Raw genomic sequence first — 22,628 nt, 5'->3', positions numbered from 1 at the left:
CCAAATGGTTGTTCAATTGAATTGCACTGACAATATACTCGAAGCAATGTATGACAATTTCTCTGCAAGCATGCATGCATTATTGACAGTACTCTAGCAACAAGGTACTCTTGTTTGTGGCATGTAGCGGCCCCGGTACCGGCAAAACAATTAGAGAGTAAACGATTCAAAACCGCTCTGCCATGAAAGTCTCTAGGACAATGTGTCAATCCGGGGCACGAGTTTTGCGAAGCATGGCTCTCGTCGCGCTTGTGCGACGCAGGGGTGTCTGAGGGGCACAGCGACAACGCCTGGCAAATAATTATATTGTACAGGCAGGGAAACTAAATCAATACACATGTATCTTCTATGCACGCAGATATACGTGTATAAGTATTGATTTTCAGACAATGAGATCTTTGGATACCGGGATAGAAAATGATGAATATCTCCCAACATTTTTGGTTTCTAAAGAACCTAATTGTAAGGCTTGCACTTGAATATATGTGACCGTACAGCACAAATGAGCCGTAAATGTCCTAAATTGTATTCTGTGTTACAATGTAAAATGTGCATGAAGGTCGTATTCATCGGTACCTCAAGTTGGTGCGACATGTATCTGTTTTTAAACCAATCAATAATCCTATTGTTGAAGAGGATAATAACCTTTACCTTAGATGTCTATAGAATTCTTAATCGGTCTGGTCTTTGTTTGCTTTGGCTAAATCCTGTTCAAGTGGTGGGTTACACAGCATTGTATTTTTTCTAGGTATATGTTAACCAACAATTAACAATTATTACATCACGTCGACGGCGAATACGCTGGCGAAGTGATGTAATAATCTACCATAGCAATAGGTGAAAACTGTGTTTCAATACATCCCGCGCAAATGGCATGATCTTAAGCAGAGCACAAAATATGCTAGTCCCCTCCAAATTTCACAGGCCGATTTCTTTTTACCCCATGATTACACACAAAAGTATATACAGCCTTGACGTTTGGAACAGAAAATTACTAATCTATCAATAATTTTCAACAACATGTGGCATGCTGTTTACCCAAACACCCCGTTGTCACACTTTAGCGCGCTTCGTAGCGATCAATAGGTGTTTTGGGATTCGCTTCGTAGGCTGCGATCACATAGAAGTATACTGTATACGGTATACCATGTATACGATATACGCTCATTCGATCAGGCTGAGTTCACATAGGAGTATACTATGTGAACTCAGCCTGATCGAATGAGCGTATATCGTATAGCGAATATACCATATACCGTATACTTCTATGTGATCGCAGCCTTAGGTACTTACTTTGCCTAATGAAATACGCGCATACTAATACTAATTACAGGTACCTATTCAGCCTATTTAGGATTAGGGTTTAGGGTTAGGGTTCATTATTGATCATAAATTATATACGTATTCATGTATACTATATAGTGTATATAATAGTATATCGTGTGTACATGCGCTTTATTCCGTAAACAAAAAGTATGATAAATAGACGGCTTTCTGGCAGGACAACTCGTAACATAGTGGTATAGCGTCTCGACTATGATCCATAGGTTGCTAGTTCGAACCCCGATCGATACTAGGTAGAATTTTAAATTCGACATGTTTCGTTTCTTTTTGTTAAGTAAGAGGAAATAATGGTAAGTATCTCCAACGCAACGCTGGCAAGCATTTCGTTAGGTGTGAAGAGGCACACTTAGTAGCGCTTGTTAGGTACCTAATCGCCTATCGTGAAAGTGTGACAAGAGGCTGACCCAAATCAAAAGATATTTCCAATGGTTCTATTTCAATAGGCCAAAATGGGACTTGATCTATTTTGCTGTGTTACCCAGGGGTGGCACCAGGGTATTTTGATAGGGGGCGTTGGAATTTAAAATTTGATGCACCATTTTCACCCTTTTATATGTCGATGATTAAAGAGTTTAACTTCAACACTACACTATTTTTCGCTCACCTGGATGGTTTTCAATAGTTTGACTAGCGTCTTCAGCAGATGGTGATGCTGTGATGATATATACCACAAATACCACGATGAAAACCACTGCGCATGCGTGAATCCCAGGATCTGCGATGACGCAATCAACTTAAGTGCTATATGCTCACGGAATCGCTGACCGGGGCAACGTTACCCGTGCCCGTGTACCACCGCGTGTGGCTACCGGTCGAAGATCGTGTGCTTGGCATGCGGGGGGGGTCTCAGGTTCGAATACCGGGGGTGCCAAGTGACTTCTTCATCTTCTCTCCTTTTTGGTTTCTTCTTTAACTTCCGATAGCTTTAAAGCAGGATTGGGTGTTAGGGTTAATGGTTTCCCATCCCAAAATGTTCTTGAATTGTTAGGAACCTTTTTGAAGGTTCAAGTACGAGAGTTCCATCGGTATGACACTGTAGAACCCTTTTCGAACTGTCTAAGAGTGTTTTGCAGGCCCATTTCTACTCTACTTCTGTCCATCCTCACGTTCCTTTGTGTCACTATACCAGTAGCGGCTCCACGGGGCACCTAAATACATGGGCTTGTCCTCCGGCCCTCAAGACAAATATCACTGAAAATGTAACTATTTTTTAAGCAAAAAGTGCCCAATCCCAATTTCCCGTTCATTTCCCCAGGCCATTGAAAAAAAAATCAATATAATTAAAGACAGAAAGAGAGAGGGGAGGGGGGAGAGAGAAAGAGAGAGATTTCTATAAAATATATTTTTATTCTATATAGTACAACCATTGTTAAGGCCGAAAAATGGCTATTTTACCGATCATGTCATTCGGAAGGAATTTTGTAAACTGTTTTACTGATGCCATACTTTGACCTAGTTTCCAAGAATATGTCACAAACTGCATATAATTTTAAAGGATGTGTTATAAGGAAAATATTATAATTTTAAATAATTATTTTTGACTAGAAAAAAAGAGTAAAATATTTTTTTCGTTGATAATTTGTAGCATGATGTCGGCCAAGACATGTTTTTTTTACTGTGTGAAAAAGAAGTGTGTATCCCAAAGGTATCAAAATAGGTTTATGCTTAATAATGTACTATTCGTGACATAATGTGTGTATGTAACACACTACATGTACACTCACAGTTAAAGCCATATTATAACATTTTCATAAAAAATAGATTAGCATTTCATTGCCATAAAATGTTAGCTTTTACTGTCAGAAATATCCCCTTTTATTTTTACGTAGCACTCCTTCGGTCGTGTTATGGTACGATCCTTTGTTGTGTAGATCACCATTCCGCAGGCCAAATACGTACTGTGTAATGAACATTGTGAATGAGTTCGACTAATAATTCCATTGCAATAATAAAACGACGGTTCCTGCGTTTTATTCAAAATCTTGGATTTTGACAAAACTACAGCACCTAGAGTCTTGAATTTTGCAGGGTATGTTGGTTTAATAAAGTACAATATAATCGTGTAAAAAATAATTTAAAAAAAAACAAAATCCTCAACTAATGTTATAATATGGTTTTTTTGCGCCCATGGACTACAGAAGTGTCACTAGGTTGCGTGCAGCATACGTGTAATACATGTCATGATTACTAATTACATTGTGTTTGTTACTTTGGTCATAATCATTGTAATTTCGTCATATAAACTCAAGTGAGGTAGTATTAGATGAATAAGAGGTTTAGTTTTGTCCAACTTTGTTCACCACAAGACATGTTTGAAAGGGTAGCGGATGCATTTTGTTTTTCAAAATAATCTTAAAAGAAAGCAAGATACCAAGCATTGGTGTGTGATGGAAAGTGGCAAAAATAGTCAAATGCTTTTATTTTCAATTTGCTGTTGTATAAAAAATAGTTCATTTATTTTATTTATATACAAAACTCTACGGCCATTCAATCCGCTATTGTAGTCCAAGTTTGATTAAATATACAGCGCCTTTCTCGTATATCAAAAAGCTTTATATTTATTCCGCTGTCGTTAGATTATGTCAGCTGCCATACAATGCCCAAGGCATACTCATACCTTCGGGTGGCGCTCAATGGACAATATTCATAACAGCTCCCGATTTCATTTCACCCGTGGATAGAGAGAAGCATGTGAAGGTAAAGCGCCTTGCCCAAATGCATAACACGATGGCACCGACGGGACTCGAACTTGCAATCATCCGATTGCGAGGTAGAGCTCGTACCACTGTGCCACCGTGCCCCATTATTAAGTACCTTTATTTAAATGTATGACTAATCGTATCTAGAAAAAAAAAGCTAAAAAACATTACAATATTTACAAATTTATTACTCGCAGTATAAAAATAGTTAATTTTTTTTCTGTACAAAATTCGAAGCAACTTTACAACAGTCGCACCCAACCATAATCCTAAAGCTAAACCCTTCGCTCAAAATGTTTTTCTTTCTTAGTCATATTAGTATTCATGGTATTGGCTGCACAATCAATTGAAGTTCAGCATACTCAAATCTATGTGTCTTTTGTCAGCATTAGTTGTTTACAGAATTTGTTGAGCTTACTCGATTTAAGCACATTCCTCAATTAAATTGAATTATTAATTAACTTGAACAAATAATTCAACCAAAGCAAGCAATTATTGCATTGAGTAATTACAGTTTGACACAAAAGAGTGAACCGAACAAAGCAAAGTCTTCGTAGTACAATACATTCAGGCAACTTAAACTAAACGGATTGTTGCAACTACAGCTATTTTTGAGTTACTCCAAAAATCAAATAAATTTCAGAAAGAAACACTCTTGAATGACTTTTTTACATGTTATTTTATAGTTTTGCTAAGCGATCACGAGTGATTTTATTTTCTAATTCAAATCTTATTGAAATATTACTCAATAAAATTGCGGCTATAACTTACTATAATTTAATCAAATAAGTTAAACAAACTATTTTTTATAGTGTACTCCAAACTTTTCGTAGTTACAACCATTAAATTTTAATTCTAACCCTTATTCTACCCGCCTTGTCCAAAATTCTACGGGCATTCATTCCCGGTAGTTGTAGTCCTCCAGCCTTCCGATAGATTCATGCCAGGGATCTCTTGGCAATTCTTATACCCGAACGGATAACTGGCTCTCTCAAATACATCTTCCTGTACTACTTGAATATTATCTGAAGAGTCGCATATAACACGGGCAAGACTGTGTCGTCTAATTTCGCTGAGTTGGGCAGTGGTAAATACTCCGGGGTTCTCGTACCAGAATCTGTAAAGAAATCAGAATGATAAGGTATTGGAAGATACTTTCGTCTAGGGTAACCATAGGGGACAGAGGAACCAGAGGCAATAAGTTAGGACTCCTCCCTACATTTGTTAGCATTCATACAGGAGTATCTGGAGAACGTCTGGTTCTTACCCCTTTGGACACTGGGTGCTTGGTTTGTCCCCTTGTTTGCCTCCAGTACTAACGTTATAGCTTACGCCACTGTCTCTCGTATAGTACATAATCCCTTTGCTGACATATCAATGAATGTATTCAACTTTTGTGAAGAAACGTTATAATTTTGATATTTTGTGGCGTCAAGGAAAAGAAAGAAGCGCAAAGGTATTTAATTACGTGTTGGTATTTCCTCTAAGCCCTATTTGTCAAATAGCAAAAGCTACGGTGTACTTCGGTTGTCTAACACAGAGCAAAATTTTAGAGGGGAATATGTATTTAACTTTCGTTTCTATTTGATTGCATGTTATATTGTTACTCATCCACTGTCCTTACCTATCTCCGTCTCTGAGTCGTTTGAATTGATCGACAATAAGACACGTGAAGGTTGGTCCTACCAAGCTGTCATACCATGGGTCCTCAGCAAGTCCACCCACAAATAAATCTATATTACTAGGGTGACCATAAAGATCTTGTAACTTTTGTCGTATGTTCGGATCAGATATTTCACCGGCAAGATCGTCGAAAGAGTAAGCTACAGGCAAATTACAGAATCTTCGCCATTCATTGTATCCTGGTAAACCATGATCTCTGCCTCGTTGAATGTTTAAAGACGCTAAATCTAGGGCCACGTCACGGGTTAGCCCAAAGAGACTTTCCGTTATTTCTTCTGTCATGATGGTTTGCGGATCAATATTTTTAAGTGACGTTCCGTACATTCCACGTAACAGAGGATCGGTACTGCCTTCGTAAACAAGTTTAGCAGGACAAAACGCGGTCTCGTGCAGAGGTAAATTGCCATACGGTGCTTCGTGGAAGTCGGATCCAAGACGGATCACCGTTGGAGAAATCTGGGCATGTCCAAAGCGAAACGTCGCCGTTGCAAATGAGATACTAACAGAAGCATCAACATTTGGTCTGTATCCGTAGTAGCGTCCGAGCATCTCAATGCCTTTGGAACCGACTGTTTTTGGCAGCCAATACTCATATGTGATCATCTGATGTAGAGCACCTACAATCTTCCGGGCTTCTTGATACAAAGTCTCCCCATTCCACTGAGGGTTAATGCTCTTTAATTCATCGGCAATTCGATTGTGTTCACGGTTCCATACGGTATGCAAAGCAATTAAACCAAGGTGCTCATTTGCTCTCACATCACCGGAGAAGAAGCAGGTAGTACCAGTTGTATCGGTTCGCGGACGATTGCAACCCTGTGGGAAGTTGTCAACATTATAAGGCAGTAAACGTTTACTTTGTCTTCCATAAGCGTCGACTGTCACACCTTCTTTCATATGCCCATTTTCGTTCGTAAGATCTCTTAGAGCAAGTGCTCTGTCTTCAGTGCTTCCATATTTGACTCCAGCATCAATGTACGATGTTATCGAATTCAACTGCTGTCTTGGTTCCACATCACAAACGCGAGTAGATCGTGTTACTGGAATGCAGTCACCTACACGCAATCGTGGATCGTTTTCCGGAGCAAAAACTGGGAAACAATACGGTGATTTCTGCGTGCAGCCTTCGGTACAAAGCGAATTCGTCTTTGGAATATGATCAATATCATGATCTAGATACTGACCCCAAACCATCATTAAATCAGTCAAACTAGGGTTCTGGGTTATCCTCTGCGTGCTCATAATTTCTTGTGATACCTCTCGAGCGTTTGGTAGGCGGTAATCGTTGTATCTCCTATTTGGATCCCAACCGACAGGCGTATTGCGTCCATCCTCGTATATTGGATCTAAAAGTCGTTTGAAAGGTATTTCTGATGCTCCCCAAAGTGTATATTGCTGATTATTACACGTTCCATCGTATGACCGATATTTGCTTGTGCAAGCATTAAGTTCACATGACGCTAAAGCCCGAGGTGTAAGACATACTTCTTCTGGAACCGGTGTTGTTGGTGGTGTCGGTGGAAGATTGGGAAAAACTGGACATTCACTACCGCTGCTAGAATCCTTCCAGGCAGTCGAAAGATCCATTCTAGGAACCTCGTCACAGTTGTTATAGTCGTAGGGATAGTTGGCTCTGTCAAAAACATCATCTTGAACCTTCAGTATGTTATCTGCTGAATCGCAAAATACACGTCCCAGGCTGTGTTTCTTTATTTCAATCAGCTGCGCTGGGGTGAAAACTCCAGGATTTTCATACCAGAACCTGGAAGTAAGAATAATATCAAAAGTAAAAAAAACGCGGCAAACAATGACTGCACTAAACCTCATGCACAACACATTTTGATCAAGATTGATGTCAATTTACTTTAATTTAATGGACTATCATGTAAATCGACTTCCAACGTATTGACCTTTGTTTATTTGATATGTTATAATTGTCAGCTTGTAATGTCGAAATTGACAGTCAGTTATCTTGGAAGTTTGGGCTAGAAGGCGTTGACCAAAATGATAATAGTGTATTATTATGTTGGTGTGTTTATAATAAACATCTCCAAAAAATTAACTAACCCCCCTTAAACAATGACCATTATTCAAAAAGGGACTATTGTATTAAAAATATGTAAAATGCGTTGAAAGCAGAATTTATTTTTGCACATTTTGACACCTCATTTGATACGATAGCCCAGAAAACAATAAAAACACCGGTTAATTTAATGTAGTGAGGTCCCGATTTGAAAGTTGCACTTACAATACATACAATACAAAAACTCTCAGATATCATTACACAGATTTTCTTCCTTTATACCGAATAAATTTTACAAAATCAATAGAATTTACTGCAACTTTCAAATCTTGGGTTACATTGATTTAAATGTACGCTGTGACGTCAATATTTAGTCAATTGCTACAAATGAGATGTCAAGGTGAAGAAACAAATTCTGCTTCCAACGCATTTTACAGATTTGTAATACAATCGCCCGTTTTTGAATAATGGTCATTATTTAAGGGGAGTTAGTTACTTTTTTTTAGATGTTTATTACAATGTCATATTTGTTTTTGCATTGATTGTGTTCAGTGACATGTGAGTCCCACAGATTGGCTTTTATGCTACATCGTTAGGTGTCTCATGCTCCTTACACAGGGGTCCCCATCCTTTGAATTGAAATGGCTGAGTCTTTGCTGAAATTATTTGTTATGTATGTACAAGTTTTTGAGTGCAATTTATTGTATACAGGCTATTTCACCAGCTGAATACTATGCTTTCAGTTTTGTATCAGTATGTGTTAGTTATCTTTATGAGACGAGTTTACTTTGTGTCATATTTTTTCCATTGCATACATGGTTGTATTGATGGGCATGTGAGGCCCAAGGATTGGCTGTTGGGCTATATCGGTGAGTCTCTCATGCTTCCTACGCTGGCGTCTCAATCCTTTGGATGGGGATGGTTGTGTTTTTGCTCTATGCATTTATTGATGTTGTGTATTTTGTTGGTGTGTGGGAGGCACATGTATGTGTTTACATCCATGCGTCTTCTAAAGTCTGCACAAAAAGTAACTCAGCTGTTATATATACACCTATTATATAGATTCATAACTAATAAATAACTAATAATTGTTTTCACAATATTTCAACATAAAGCACTACTGTGTTGTTAATATTGAACGACATTTGACAAATGGGGTATCAAAATGCGCGTAAATAAATCATCCTTCTTTTTATGTTAAAATATTGCGAAAACAATTATTAGTTCTGAATCTAGATCTATAGGCGTATTTATAACAGCTGAGTTACTTTTCGTGTAGACTTTACATACTTTGTGTACCCATGCCTCTCCATCTTTGGATGTTTTTATTTTGTTCACATTTTTAGAAGGCTAAAACATTTTTTGAAATATGCTTGCAAAAAGAAATTACAAACATATTTTGAAAACGTTTGAATTTCTTTCAAAAACTTTTCAGTCAAAAGCAGGGTTTTTTGTCGCCGAAGCATTAAAAATGTCACTTTGCTTACCTATCTCCGTCTCTGAGTCGTCGGAATTGTTCGACAATAAGACACGTGAAGGTTGGTCCTACCAAGCTGTCATACCATGGGTCCTCAGCAAGTCCACCCACAAATAAATCCACGTTGCTTGGGTGACCATAAAGTTCTTGTAACTTTCGTCTTAAGTTTGAGTCAGATATATCACCAGCAAGATCGTCAAAAGAGTAAGCTACAGGCAAATTGCAGAATCTTCGCCATTCGTTGTAACCTGGTAAGCCATGATCTCTGCCCCGTTGAATGTTTAAAGATGCCAAGTCCAGTCCGATGTCTCTCGTTAGTTGAAATAAACTTTCCGTTATTTCTTCTGTCATGATACTTTGCGGATTAATATCTTTCATTGCGGTTCCGTACATTCCGCGCAATATTGAGTCAGTACCTCCTTCGTAAACAATCTTTGCAGGGCAAAACGCAGTCTCGTGTAGAGGTAAATTGCCGTACGGTGCTTCGCGGAAATCGGACCCAAGACGAATCACCGTTGGAGAAATCTGGGCATGGCCAAAACGAAACGTCGCTGTTGCAAATGAAATACCAACGGATGCATCTACGTAAGGATTATAACCGGTATATCCACCAAGCAACTCAATGCCTTTATTACCCACTGTTCTTGGCAGCCAATGTTCGAAGGTGATCTTCTGATGCAAAGCACCTACAATCTTCCGTGCTTCCTGATAGAGAGTTTCACCGTTCCATACAGGATTGATGATTTTCAACTCGTCAGCGATTCGATTATGTTCGCGATTCCACACGGTATGTAAAGCAATTAAACCAAGGTGCTCATTTGCTCTAACATCACCGGAGAAGAAGCAGGGAGTATCGGTTGTGTCGGTGCGTGGACGATTGCAACCCTGTGGGAAGTTGTCCACATTATAAGGCAGTAAACGTTTACTTTGTCTTCCATAAGCGTCGACTGTTACACCTTCCTTTAAATGCCCATTTTCGTTCGTAAGATCTCGTAGAGCAAGTGCTCGATCTTCAGTGCTTCCATATTTGACTCCAGCATCAAGGTACGCTGTTATCGAATTCAACTGTTCTCTTGGTTCTAAATCACAAACGCGGGTAGATCTTGTTAATGGGATACAGTCACCTTCATCCAATCGGGGATCGTTTTCAGGCGCTAAAACTGGGAAACAATACGGCGATTTCTTTGTGCAGCTTTCGGTGCAAAGTGAATTTGTCTTTGGAATTTGATCGATATCATGATCTAGATATTGTCCCCAAACCATCATCAAATCCGTGAAAATAGGGTTTTGATTAATCGATGACGTACTCATAACCTCTTGCGATACCTCTCTTACGTTTGGTAGACGATACCCGTTATATCTTCTATATGGATCCCAACCAACAGGTGTATCGCGTCCATCCTCGTAAATTGGTTCTTTAAGCCGCTTGAATGGTATCTCCGAAGCACCCCACAATGGATTCCTTTGGTTATTACAAGTTCCGTCATATGTTCGATATTTACTCTCGCACACAGTTTGTGAACATGTTGCCGTTGTTCGAGGCGTAAGACAGATTTCTTCTGGTGCTGGAGTGGGCGTGGGCGGTGGAATAACAGGAAATGTTGGGCATTCTCTTCCGTTTCCCGTGTCCTTCCAGGCGGTTGAGAGATCCATGCTAGGAACCTGATCGCACGATTTGTAATCATATGGATAAGAAGCTCTGTCAAACACGTCGTCTTGTATTTCTGTAATGTAATCTCCTGAATCGCATATAACACGTGATAGGGTGTGTTTCTTCAACTCTTCCAGCTGGGCTGTTGTAAATACTCCAGGATTTTCGTACCAAAATCTGAAAGCAAAAAACACAGAGTGCAACAAAATTAAGTATAAGAGCAGTACCATAAAGTATTAAAGTTAATTATCTGTCGTTGTGTCTATATAATTATTATTTTTTTATCGTATTTTATAGCTATTTAATGCACAGGCACTATGCTATTGGGCAGCAGGCAAAACCCTAACATTTCGCTGCATCCTTGGGTTTCCATAAAAATAAATGCATCGTCTGTCAAATATATGACATTGTTTCATCCCGGGGTTTCATCAGGTTTATAGTTTGAGTGCATGGGTAAGCTCAAATAATTTCGTTTTCCATAAATGCCCTGAAAAAACCGACTTTATATCTAGCAACATGTTAGAAATATATGGAAACATTTATAACCATTTTTTGTAGTGGAATTATTAATAAACAAAATATTGGCTTTGAAAGGTTGCTTCAATTCGTTTCAATTTCATAAAATGGGATAGGTTTTATCAAGATACAATGAAAGGAATAATGATATTAAACGCTAAGAATTGTTGGTATTTTTTTGAAACATTGGAAGTTTTGAAGCATTTGACTCCCGGGATTTGACTTTTTTTTAAAGATTTGAATTGTTTGTTGAACCTGATAAGAGTGCATGTGGAAAATAAAGCAATGTGTGTGCCAGTTGATATTATAAAATGTTATGAATTGGTGTTATTTTCTCATAAATATGTGCGAGGCGTAATCAAGCAAATACTACATGGCATATTCATAGACACGGGGTCACTATTTGTGCCTCGGCACTGGCTACAAGCATGACAAGCAAGGGCGGTAGATTTTTGGAGGGTAGTCCCCGGGGGGTAGTCCTACCTCGGGAAAAAACAGGGTGCCCTATTTCCCTTCAACATATTATAGCAGTTTTATACTATGTTGAACAATAAATACTGTCTCTATCAGCGCGACAGGATGGTACAATATTACCTAGAAGTGTGTTTCTCTTGTTGACAAAAACATATCTACCTCTAAAATGATACTGGATTAAACCATTTTATGCACGGAAACTTACCTGTCTCCGTCTCTGAGTCGTTTGAACTGTTCGACAATTAGACACGTGAAGGTTGGTCCTACCAAGCTGTCATACCATGGGTCCTCAGCAAGTCCACCCACAAACAAATCCACATTGCTTGGGTGACCATAAAGTTCTTGTAAATTTTGTCGTACGTTCGGGTCAGATATTTCACCTGCAAGATCGTCAAAAGAGTAAGCTACAGGCAAATTACAGAATCTTCGCCATTCGTTGTAACCTGGTAAGCCATGATCTCTGCCCCGTTGAATGTTTATAGACGCCAAGTCCAGTCCGATGTCTCTCGTTAGTTGAAATAAACTTTCCGTTATTTCTTCTGTCATGATATTCTGTGGATTAATATCTTTCATTGCTGTTCCGTACATTCCGCGCAATATTGAGTCAGTACCTCCTTCGTAAACAATTTTTGCAGGGCAAAACGCGGTCTCGTGTAGAGGTAAATTGCCATACGGTGCTTCGCGGAAATCGGACCCAAGACGAATCACCGTTGGAGAAATCTGGGCATGTCCAAAACGAAACGTCGCCGTTGCAAATGAAATACCAACGGATGCATCTACGTAAGGATTATAACCGGTATATCCACCAAGTAACTCAATGCCTTTATTACCCACTGTTCTTGGCAGCCAATGTTCGAAGGTGATCTTCTGATGCAAAGCACCTACAATTTTCCGTGCTTCCTGATAGAGAGTTTCACCGTTCCATAGAGGATTGATGATTTTCAACTCGTCAGCGATTCGATTGTGTTCGCGATTCCACACGGTATGTAAAGCAATTAAACCAAGGTGCTCATTTGCTCTAACATCACCGGAGAAGAAGCAGGGAGTACCGGTTGTATCGGTTCGTGGTCGATTACAACCCTGTGGAAAGTTGTCAACATTATAAGGCAGTAAACTTTTACTTCGTCTTCCATAAGCTTCGACTGTAACACCTTCCTTTAAATGTCCATTTTCGTTTGTAAGATCTCGTAGAGCAAGTGCTCTGTCTTCAGTGCTTCCATATTTGACTCCAGCATCAAGGTACGCTGTTATCGAATTCAACTGCTCTCTTGGTTCTAAATCACAAACGCGAGTAGATCTTGTTAATGGGATACAGTCACCTTCATCCAATCGGGGATCGTTTTCAGGCGCTAAAACTGGGAAACAATACGGCGATTTCTTTGTGCAGCTTTCGGTGCAAAGTGAATTTGTCTTTGGAATTTGATCGATATCATGATCTAGATATTGTCCCCAAACCATCATCAAATCCGTGAAAATGGGGTTTTGATTAATCGATGACGTACTCATAACCTCTTGCGATACCTCTCTTGCGTTTGGTAGACGATACCCATTATATCTTCTATATGGATCCCAACCAACAGGTGTATCGCGTCCATCCTCGTAAATTGGTTCTCTAAGCCGCTTGAATGGTATCTCCGAAGCACCCCACAATGGATTCCTTTGGTTATTACAAGTTCCGTCGTATGTTCGATATTTGCCCTCGCACACAGTTTGTGAACATGTTGCCGTTGTTCGAGGTGTAAGACAGACTTCTTCTGGTGTTGGTGTGGCCGTGGGCGGTGGAGTAACAGGAAATGTTGGGCATTCTCTTCCGTTTCCCGTGTCCTTCCAGGCGGTTGAGAGATCCATGCTAGGAATCTGATCGCACGATTTGTAGTCATATGGATAAGAAGCTCTGTCAAACACGTCGTCTTGTATTTCTGCAATGTAATCTCCTGAATCGCATATAACACGTGATAGGGTGTGTTTCTTCAACTCTTCCAGCTGGGCTGTTGTAAATACTCCAGGATTTTCGTACCAAAATCTGAAAGAAAAATAACACAGAGTGCAACAAAATTAAGTATAAGAGCAGTACCATAAAGTATTAAAGTTAATTATCTGTCTTTGTGTCTATATAATTTTTATTATCTTTATCTTATTTTATAGCTATTTAATGCACAGGCACTATGTTATTGCGAAGCAGGGAAACCCCTAACATTTCGCCGCATCCTTGGGTTTCCATAAAAACAAATGCATCGTCTGTCAAATAATATTTATATGACATTGTTTCATGAGGTTTATAGTATGAGTGGGTAAGCTCAAATAATTTCGTTTTCCATAATTGCTCTGAAAAAACCCCGACTTTGAATTTAGCAACATGCTAGAAATAATAAGGAAACATTTATAATCATTTTTGCAGTGGAATTATTAAGAAAAATATTGGCTTTGAAAGGTGGATTCAATTTGTTTCAATTTCATAAAATGGGATAGGTTTTCTCAGGATACAATAAAAGGAATAAAGATATTAAACGCTAAGAATTGTTAGTCTTTTTTTGAAACATTGGAAGTTTTGAAGCATTTGACTTTTGGAGATTTGAAGAGTGCATGTGGAGAATAAAGCAATATGTGACGTGTCATGTCAAAAGGAGACACTTTTGGGCAGGATCGTAAATGGAGAAATAGCCAAAAATCTGCCTGGGGTGATTTTTTTCAAAATTTGGGTTTGTTGCGAATGTGTGTTGTTATTAATGTTAAAAATATTGTCTGATAGTTTCAGACCGGAATTTAACTGGCATCTTGTATTTTTTGAGACATTTTTCAAGGTAATTCCTACTCTCAACATTGTCAATGTTATTTTTAAAGGCCGATATCTCAATTGGCAATTTTATAATCTCTATCTCTATCAGCACGACAGGATTGGTACAATATTACTTAGAAGTGTGTTTCTCTTCTTGACAAAACACATCTACCTCTAGAATGATACTGGATCAAACCATTTTATGTACGGAAACTTACCTGTCTCCGTCTCTGAGTCGTCGGAATTGTTCGACAATAAGACACGTGAAGGTTGGTCCTACCAAGCTGTCATACCATGGGTCCTCAGCAAGTCCACCCACAAACAAATCCACATTGCTTGGATGACCATAAAGTTCTTGTAAATGTTGTCGTACGTTCGGGTCAGATATTTCACCAGCAAGATCGTCAAAAGAGTAAGCTACAGGCAAATTACAGAATCTTCGCCATTCGTTGTAACCTGGTAAACCATGATCTCTGCCCCGTTGAATGTTTAAAGACGCCAAGTCCAGTCCGATGTCTCTCGTTAGTTGAAATAAACTTTCCGTTATTTCTTCTGTCATGATACTTTGCGGATTAATATCTTTCATCGCTGTTCCGTACATTCCGCGCAATATTGAGTCAGTACCTCCTTCGTAAACAATCTTTGCAGGGCAAAACGCTGTCTCGTGTAGAGGTAAATTGCCATACGGTGCTTCACGGAAATCGGACCCAAGACGAATCACCGTTGGAGAAATCTGGGCATGTCCAAAACGAAACGTCGCCGTTGCAAATGAAATACCAACGGATGCATCTACGTAAGGATTATAACCGGTATATTCACCAAGCAACTCAATGCCTTTATTACCCACTGTTTTTGGCAGCCAGTGTTCGAAGGTGATCTTCTGATGCAAAGCACCTACAATCTTCCGTGCTTCCTGATAGAGAGTTTCACCGTTCCATAAAGGATTGATGATTTTCAACTCGTCAGCGATTCGATTGTGTTCGCGATTCCACACGGTATGTAAAGCAATTAAACCAAGGTGCTCATTTGCTCTAACATCACCGGAGAAGAAGCAGGGAGTATCGGTTGTGTCGGTGCGTGGACGATTGCAACCCTGTGGGAAGTTATCAATGTTAAATGGCAGTAAAGGTTTGCCATACCTCCCATAAGCGTCGACCGACACACCTTCTTTCATATGCCCATTTTCGTTCGTAAGATCTCGCAAGGCACGTGCTCGATCTTCAGTGCTTCCATATTTGACTCCAGCATCAAGGTACGCTGTTATCGAATTCAACTGTTCTCTTGGTTCTAAATCACAAACGCGGGTAGATCTTGTTAATGGGATACAGTCACCTTCATCCAATCGGGGATCATTTTCAGGCGCTAAAACTGGGAAACAATACGGTGATTTCTTTGTGCAGCTTTCGGTGCAAAGTGAATTTGTCTTTGGAATTTGATCGATATCATGATCTAGATATTGTCCCCAGACCATCATCAAATCAGTCAAACTAGGGTTCTGGGTTATCCTCGGTGTGCTCATAACTTCTTGCGATACCTCTCGAGCGTTTGGTAGGCGATACCCGTTGTATCTCCTATTGGGATCCCAACCAACGGGGGTATTGCGTCTATCCTCGTAAATTGGTTGTATAAGCCGCTTGAATGGTATCTCCGAAGCACCCCACAATGGATACCGTTGGTTATTACAAGTTCCGTCGTATGTTCGATATTTACCCTCGCACGTAGTTTCTGAGCATGACGATGTCGTTCGACGACTAACACAAACTTCTTCAGGAGGATCTGTGGGTAGCTGGGTTCGCGGAGGGTCTGTCACTGGACCAGGTCCTAGTTGCGGGTCCTTTGAACCTGTAAAATGTTTAGAGGGAAAAAAGACGAAAATTTATAGTATACACTTGGTATTAATTATTAGGTATTCTTGAGAATTGATGTGCAAGTGAATAGGTTGACACATGGGTGACTTTAAGAAAATACTAAAAATATAAAATCGATTTCATTTGGAATGTAAATTGTACTGATTGAAAAAGATTATTATAATTACTACTTGATCTGCTGATTTTGTTGGCGACAGTTATTCGGATTTTTCAATAGTAACCACGGTATAGGTCATTACTAGTTGACGGTTGACACACAGTGTCATCGCCCGATATCTTCATGGCAAAAATCGCCATGGTATGTTGAATCTACAGCCACGCATGGCCATTTTGTTCCAACCTGTTTAATAGTTTTGAGACGCATAATGGGCCGTGGGACATCCGACTAAGGCTATTGACAATAACCTGGTGAATGACCTCTGTACAGTCAGTGAGCATGGTATACGCTAAGAGGTCATCTGCTTTTAGACTGCCTCCACGAGTGGCCTACGCTGCGCTATAGTTCGGCACATGTAAAATCAGAATTTTTGTCATGTTTTGAGCTCAATACGCACGCTTCTTTCTCAATACGCAAGCTAACGACTATCATATCCTTTCAACACATATATTCAAGTGCAAGCAAAAAAATATGGCTTCTTTAGAATAAAACATTTACGGGAGATATTCATCATTTCCAAAGATTTATCGTCTTAATATCAAATCGTGCATAGCACATTCACGTGTATCGCTCCTGGGGATTCATTTTAGTGTCTCTGCTGTACAATGTAATTATTAACCAGGCGATGTCGGTGTGTGACATTAACATCTCTTTTGACAGCTTCGTGTCTTATCTTAAGATAGGTTTCAAGTTACAGGTTTCTTTACCTCACATAAATATAGTAACACAACAATTACATGACGGACGAAAAAGTACGTTTTTGATATAAGGTTATGTTGTGTATCTTGAGTATATCAAATTCATATATTGCACTCACAGTTTCTTGTCACAGTGGTGATATTGTTTTCAATATATAATTGATAGCTATGTTGTTGTTGTTGTTTTGTTGTTGCTTTTTAGCACATTGTACATTGTTTGAATTCAAACTTTTAAAATAAATACCACTATAACTAAGTACGATTTTAATTTGACCTATCCTTGCTCACATAAATCGTCCTTCAACGGCTCTGGTTACACGGTCTGCAACAGACAAGACTCTTCTTGCAATACCATTTAGTAAGAAATGTATAGGTGAACAAGCCTTCTCTGTTGCAGGCCCATCACTTTGGAACTCACTTCCGCAGCATATAAGAAATGCCGGCTCAATTGCAGTTTTCAAAAAAACTCTTGAAAACTCATTTGTTTTAATCTGAATTTGTATTTTTGCTTTGTATTATATTTCATGTGGTATTATTTGTTGTATTTTGTATGGCGCCTTGATCATAATGGATATTGCGCCTTATAAGAATTTAATGTATGTATGTATGTATGTATGTATCCGCGGTTTCTTTTTTAAAAATCTGACTACAACTGGATGTCACCATAGTACTTATAATTTGAATTTTCGCGCACTTTCCATACAGACAGATGCCAATCTCTTTTTCCCCCATTCCAAAATGAACAAATCGGAAGTCCTGAATTTGATGTGACTTGTTTTAGAATCCCAATTTCCATACCTTTAATCTAAATTCAAAGCTTAAGACAAATGGTAATTGGAAATCCTATTGATGGCAGAAAATAAGTTTAGAATTCAGGGTATTTGTTTTCTTTAAATAATACCGCTTTGGGGGTGCATAGCCAAATTAAACCAAAATAAAAAGACACAGCCAAATGCAGCAGTAGAATAAAATGCTCAAAAACACCAAAACACATTATGCGCACAAACACTCACAACTTTCGCAAAGTAGAGGTTGCCGTTCCTACCATGAATACCTTATAGAACATTATAAAAATTTATTGCATAATAGCAGAGAGGTAAATTCAAAGTTTATTTGGCTGAAAACTTCACAAGTTTTCCCGGTCAAGTGTTGTTTCTTGTTTACAATGGTTTATACGACGGTGCCCATGGCAAGCCCCTCACAGGCGTGTGAAGTTAAATCAGCTATAAAACTATAGAAAAATCGGTGTGATTTGAACAGTAAATTATAATTTGACAGAACTTTCCACTTGATTCATTGACCTTAAAATTTGACCTTAATTGTTAATGCTAATGGTTATAGTCGTGACATGTTATGTTATTTAAAACAAAATAGTAAAGAAGTTGAGAAGTGAAATTGCGACGAATACATATAAAACATGTCTTCTTGGATTTTGGAGAGAAACATTTTGCATTCTTAGCAAAAACTTAAACTTAACACTTTTTGTTGCCTGGTAAATTATTTAGGACAAACTTGTCGCCATGTTACTGTTTGTTCTTGACGATGTGTTTCAATATATCTTTATCCTAATAGGCAAGAATTACCGGTATATAATGACCACTTAAAGCCTTAAAGGCCCATTCAGTGATTTGCTCATCCGGACCATCGTAAAAATCATCAAAATTCAGATTTTGGTACATTTGTCATTATCATAGATGTGCTAACATAGCCTGCGAGTGGTTCAACCGAAAGCCGTGTATTTAAGACAAAATAAGACATTTTACACGAATCTGCAATTTAGATACTGACAGTATCTAAATTAGCTACATGTATTTGAATAGGGCTTCAATTTCGTCAGTACTACTGTTTTCTTTGTGGTTTTTTGCAAAATTTGTCATTTCAAAAATACCAAATGACAATTTGACTGACTTATCCTTCACTTTTAAGCATTTTATAAACAATTTTAATTTTTTTACACTTGCGCTGGGATCACTGAATGGGTCTTTAATGTAGGATCTTTTTAAATTTTTAGATTTTCCTTTTTTTCTTCCAAAATGATAAAATAGTTTATATGCAATAAATATGAAAGTTCCCACTGCATTTGGACGCGAAAAACATTGGAAATTTTGACAAAAATAAAGGTATATTCTGAAAAAAGATCGTACATTAAGGTTTTAATTGATACTGAAGAAAATTACTGTTACCTATTCAGTTGCATTTGATATTGGGGCTAAAAAGGTTCAATGGTTCAATACAACAAAACACAGAAACATAAAAAAACTTTACATATCTTTAGGTTTTTGTGACCTTGAATCCCTTCTAGCTTCTACAGGTTTATGGGTCATGAATCACTGACTGCAACCAATAACGCTTTTGTTCTCCTGAACTTAAGGTGCATGTGTGCAAGTGTTAAAATATCTTATGGAACTAAATTTAGAAGAAAAAAAATAATTGTTAAAACAAAATTACATTTCATTTACCTTCATTTCACCCGTTCTTATACACCTACTTACCTTTTCCAAGGAACAAAACCACGACACAAATCGCCAATACAAGCAAAAATAAGACGATCAAAACGCCGATCACCATAAAAGTGCAACTTCTGTTCTGGTTGTAATTGACATGGATGTTTCGTTGGTTTACGGTTGGTTCTCGCCTTTGTGTTCTTTTCACCCGATACCCATCATGGCCATGAGACCGATCCATGTTTTTTTGTATCTGAGATGCAAAAATTAAGATAAATGTTTTATTAAGTTTACATTAAAGATATGTAAGGGCCATTATTATGTTTTGATGAATCCAAGTGTGTGAAAATATTGGATCCAAAAACATAATAATAATGATAAAATTGGTTTCTTTACACCTATTATGGTCTCGCTATGAGTTTTAAAATAGCTCGACCAATAAATATGGGCACAATCGATCCAATTTTATATCAGTATTGTAGTCCGACCGGCATGTCCGAAACCAAGACCGAGACCAGGCAGTCCGAGACCGAGACCGGTATGTCCGAGACCGAGACCAAGACCGAGACCGAGACCAGGTTTGAAATTTATACGCATTAGGATTCATAAATATTTCAATGACTGGTACGCGATGGACCATATATCATGTAGGCCTATATGTAATCATTTATTTACCACTAGGTTTTCAAACAAGAGGTCAAAATGTTCAATTTTTTTTAAATTATAGATTCAAAACATAGCAATAAGGGGTTCAATAAACCTTTAGCAGTCTTTAAATGGTAATAATTTTGTCCGTCAAAAGCTAAAAGAATGCATCTAAGCCATCAACTAGTATGATTTCGTATGTAGCTCTGCTATACGTGAATAAAACAATTTTCCCCAGAACGTTCCCTTTTATAAAAGAAATAGTAAAAGCTAAAACTCTTTTGAAATGTTCTCTATGGAATCGGAAGCTGTAAGTGAATTCAATGATTGTGAAGATGAATTTGTTTACATTACTATATTCAGCAAAATTAAAACAAATGCAAAATGCAAGATTAATTAACCATAAATAAATGAGTATAGGTCCTGAGGTAAGACTATATATTTGTGATTTAGTTCTTCGTTATTGCGTACAAATTAAAATCATTCAATCGCAAGTGAAGTTTCGGGCTGCCAGATGTTCACACTCAGATTGGTGCAGTTTTGCTGGTCTCGAGCCGGTCTAGGACCGTGACTTCGAGACCAGGATGACCGAGACCAAGACCGAGACCAGCAGGTCCGAAACCGAGACCAAGATCAGGCTTAGCCGGTCTCGAGACACTGATTTACACTCCATATACTAAAGTAATATGTTTCCATTTTATTTCATATTGACGTTAAATATCTGCATTCATCAGAAGTTAAACATGACTGGAAATAGAATGACTGGAATTGAATAAATAACGAATAAATACTTGTTACATCGAATATTCGACGTCGGAATATAAAGAATGAACCGGGCTTTAGAACAACATCTCGCGCACATTTCGCTACAATAATAATAATGAAAATAATAATAATAATAATAATAATAATAATAATAATAATAATAATAATAATAATAATAATAATAATAATAATAATAATAATAATAATAGCACGTATTTTAAAAACAGAGATGACCAAATTTTGCAGGACGTGCAAATTGACAGGTGCTTATAGACTTGGGAGTTAAGAGACCTATTAATTAATATAGACTTTCATGCTTCTAATAATAGTCCAATATACTAACCACTGCGAATGTTTTGGCCTCTTACGCCTCTCTCTACGCTACTGTCGCGAGTCGTGACAACCTTCTGCCTATATACTGCAGAGGATGTTGAGCAAGCCCAACATCACAAGTGACAGGTGGCTTTCTTAAATCGTAACACCACTTGTCAGGCTTTCCCCTCTTTCTTTCTTTTTCCCCACCTTTTATTAATGGAGTTCAACTTTATCGCAGCTTATCATTCCAATGTGCATGTTATCTATCATTATTAGTAGATTTCGTTTATGTATTTACTCGTTTCATCAACTTAATTACGTCTTAATTTCGTCTTATTTCGCATTTCGTCTTAATTTACAAATTTGGACTGTTGGCTCAAACGTGGGTCCAAATATATGGACAGACAGCTTGACACCGTCGTTGAACTTGGTAAATTATTGTAATTATTCTACTTCCTGAAATTCGCAAATACTTGTCTCAAATTAAAAGAAAAAATATTCTAACTCACCAGTTGATCTATCGATCTGTTTATTTCAAAATCAGCATTAACCCAAACATGTCAACAACTTTGTAGAGGTCCAATAATTTTCGTTTAAAGTATTTTGTACATGGTAACAGTGTTTACTCAGTACGAAGTCATTTTTGCAAACCCGTTTTCTCACTGCGCAGCCAGCAATCCCTTCCAACAATTTAGATCGGTTCAATAGTTACGAACTATCACAACTTACATTGCAAGGTGACAAGATTGTTGAACCGTATATTTTGAATACGGTTAATAATTACGTTTGTACACACGTCTTGTGTATTATCTTCAAGTTCAACTTATAATTTAACAGAACATTTGCTGATCATGCATATCATGTACATTTTACAATTTTACAATTCAATGTCAATGTATTTTTAGCTTGGCAATGGCGTTCATATCCTATTGAAAACCACTTATTTTGAAAAACAGCTTATTTTAAAAATTGTCCAAAATTGGATAGAATTTGATATTCAGTATTCCAATTTAGATTAGATTTCTTAGTAGAAAACCTTTAATTCCACTAATATGGAAAGACTATTCTTTTATACCTTTAACAACATAATCTC

At 38.0% G+C, this 22,628-nt stretch overlaps 1 protein-coding gene across 1 annotated transcript; it reads right to left on the bottom strand.

Annotated features, from left to right (window-relative positions):
* Positions 1–3,729: 3,729 nt before the first annotated feature.
* On the bottom strand, positions 3,730–22,219 carry LOC140152895 (uncharacterized). The gene is made up of 7 exons (XM_072175425.1): positions 22,045–22,219; positions 19,859–20,063; positions 14,862–16,485; positions 12,073–13,890; positions 9,237–11,054; positions 5,668–7,488; positions 3,730–5,160 (listed from the first exon to the last, which is right to left on the bottom strand). The coding sequence occupies exons 2-7, from the start codon at positions 20,049–20,051 to the stop codon at positions 4,932–4,934; spliced, it is 7,503 nt and encodes a 2,500-aa protein (XP_072031526.1). The 5' UTR covers positions 20,052–20,063; positions 22,045–22,219; the 3' UTR covers positions 3,730–4,931.
* Positions 22,220–22,628: the final 409 nt, after the last annotated feature.

The sequence above is a fragment of the Amphiura filiformis genome, chromosome 5 (genome assembly GCF_039555335.1).
Source record: "Amphiura filiformis chromosome 5, Afil_fr2py, whole genome shotgun sequence".
Taxonomy (NCBI): Eukaryota; Metazoa; Echinodermata; class Ophiuroidea; order Amphilepidida; family Amphiuridae; genus Amphiura; species Amphiura filiformis.
Note: the sequence above shows the minus strand (reverse complement) of the source record. Positions and strands in the feature narration are given on the sequence as shown.

Coding starts and splice junctions, on each gene's coding strand:
- LOC140152895 (XM_072175425.1), bottom strand. CDS start 20,051: ATGGATCGGTCTCATGGCCATGATGGGTATCGGGTGAAAAGAACACAA. Junction 11,055..12,072: donor CGACTCAGAGACGGAGACAG/GTAAGTTTCCGT, acceptor TTTTGCTTTCAG/ATTTTGGTACGAAAATCCTG. Junction 5,161..5,667: donor CGACTCAGAGACGGAGATAG/GTAAGGACAGTG, acceptor ATTTCTTTACAG/ATTCTGGTACGAGAACCCCG.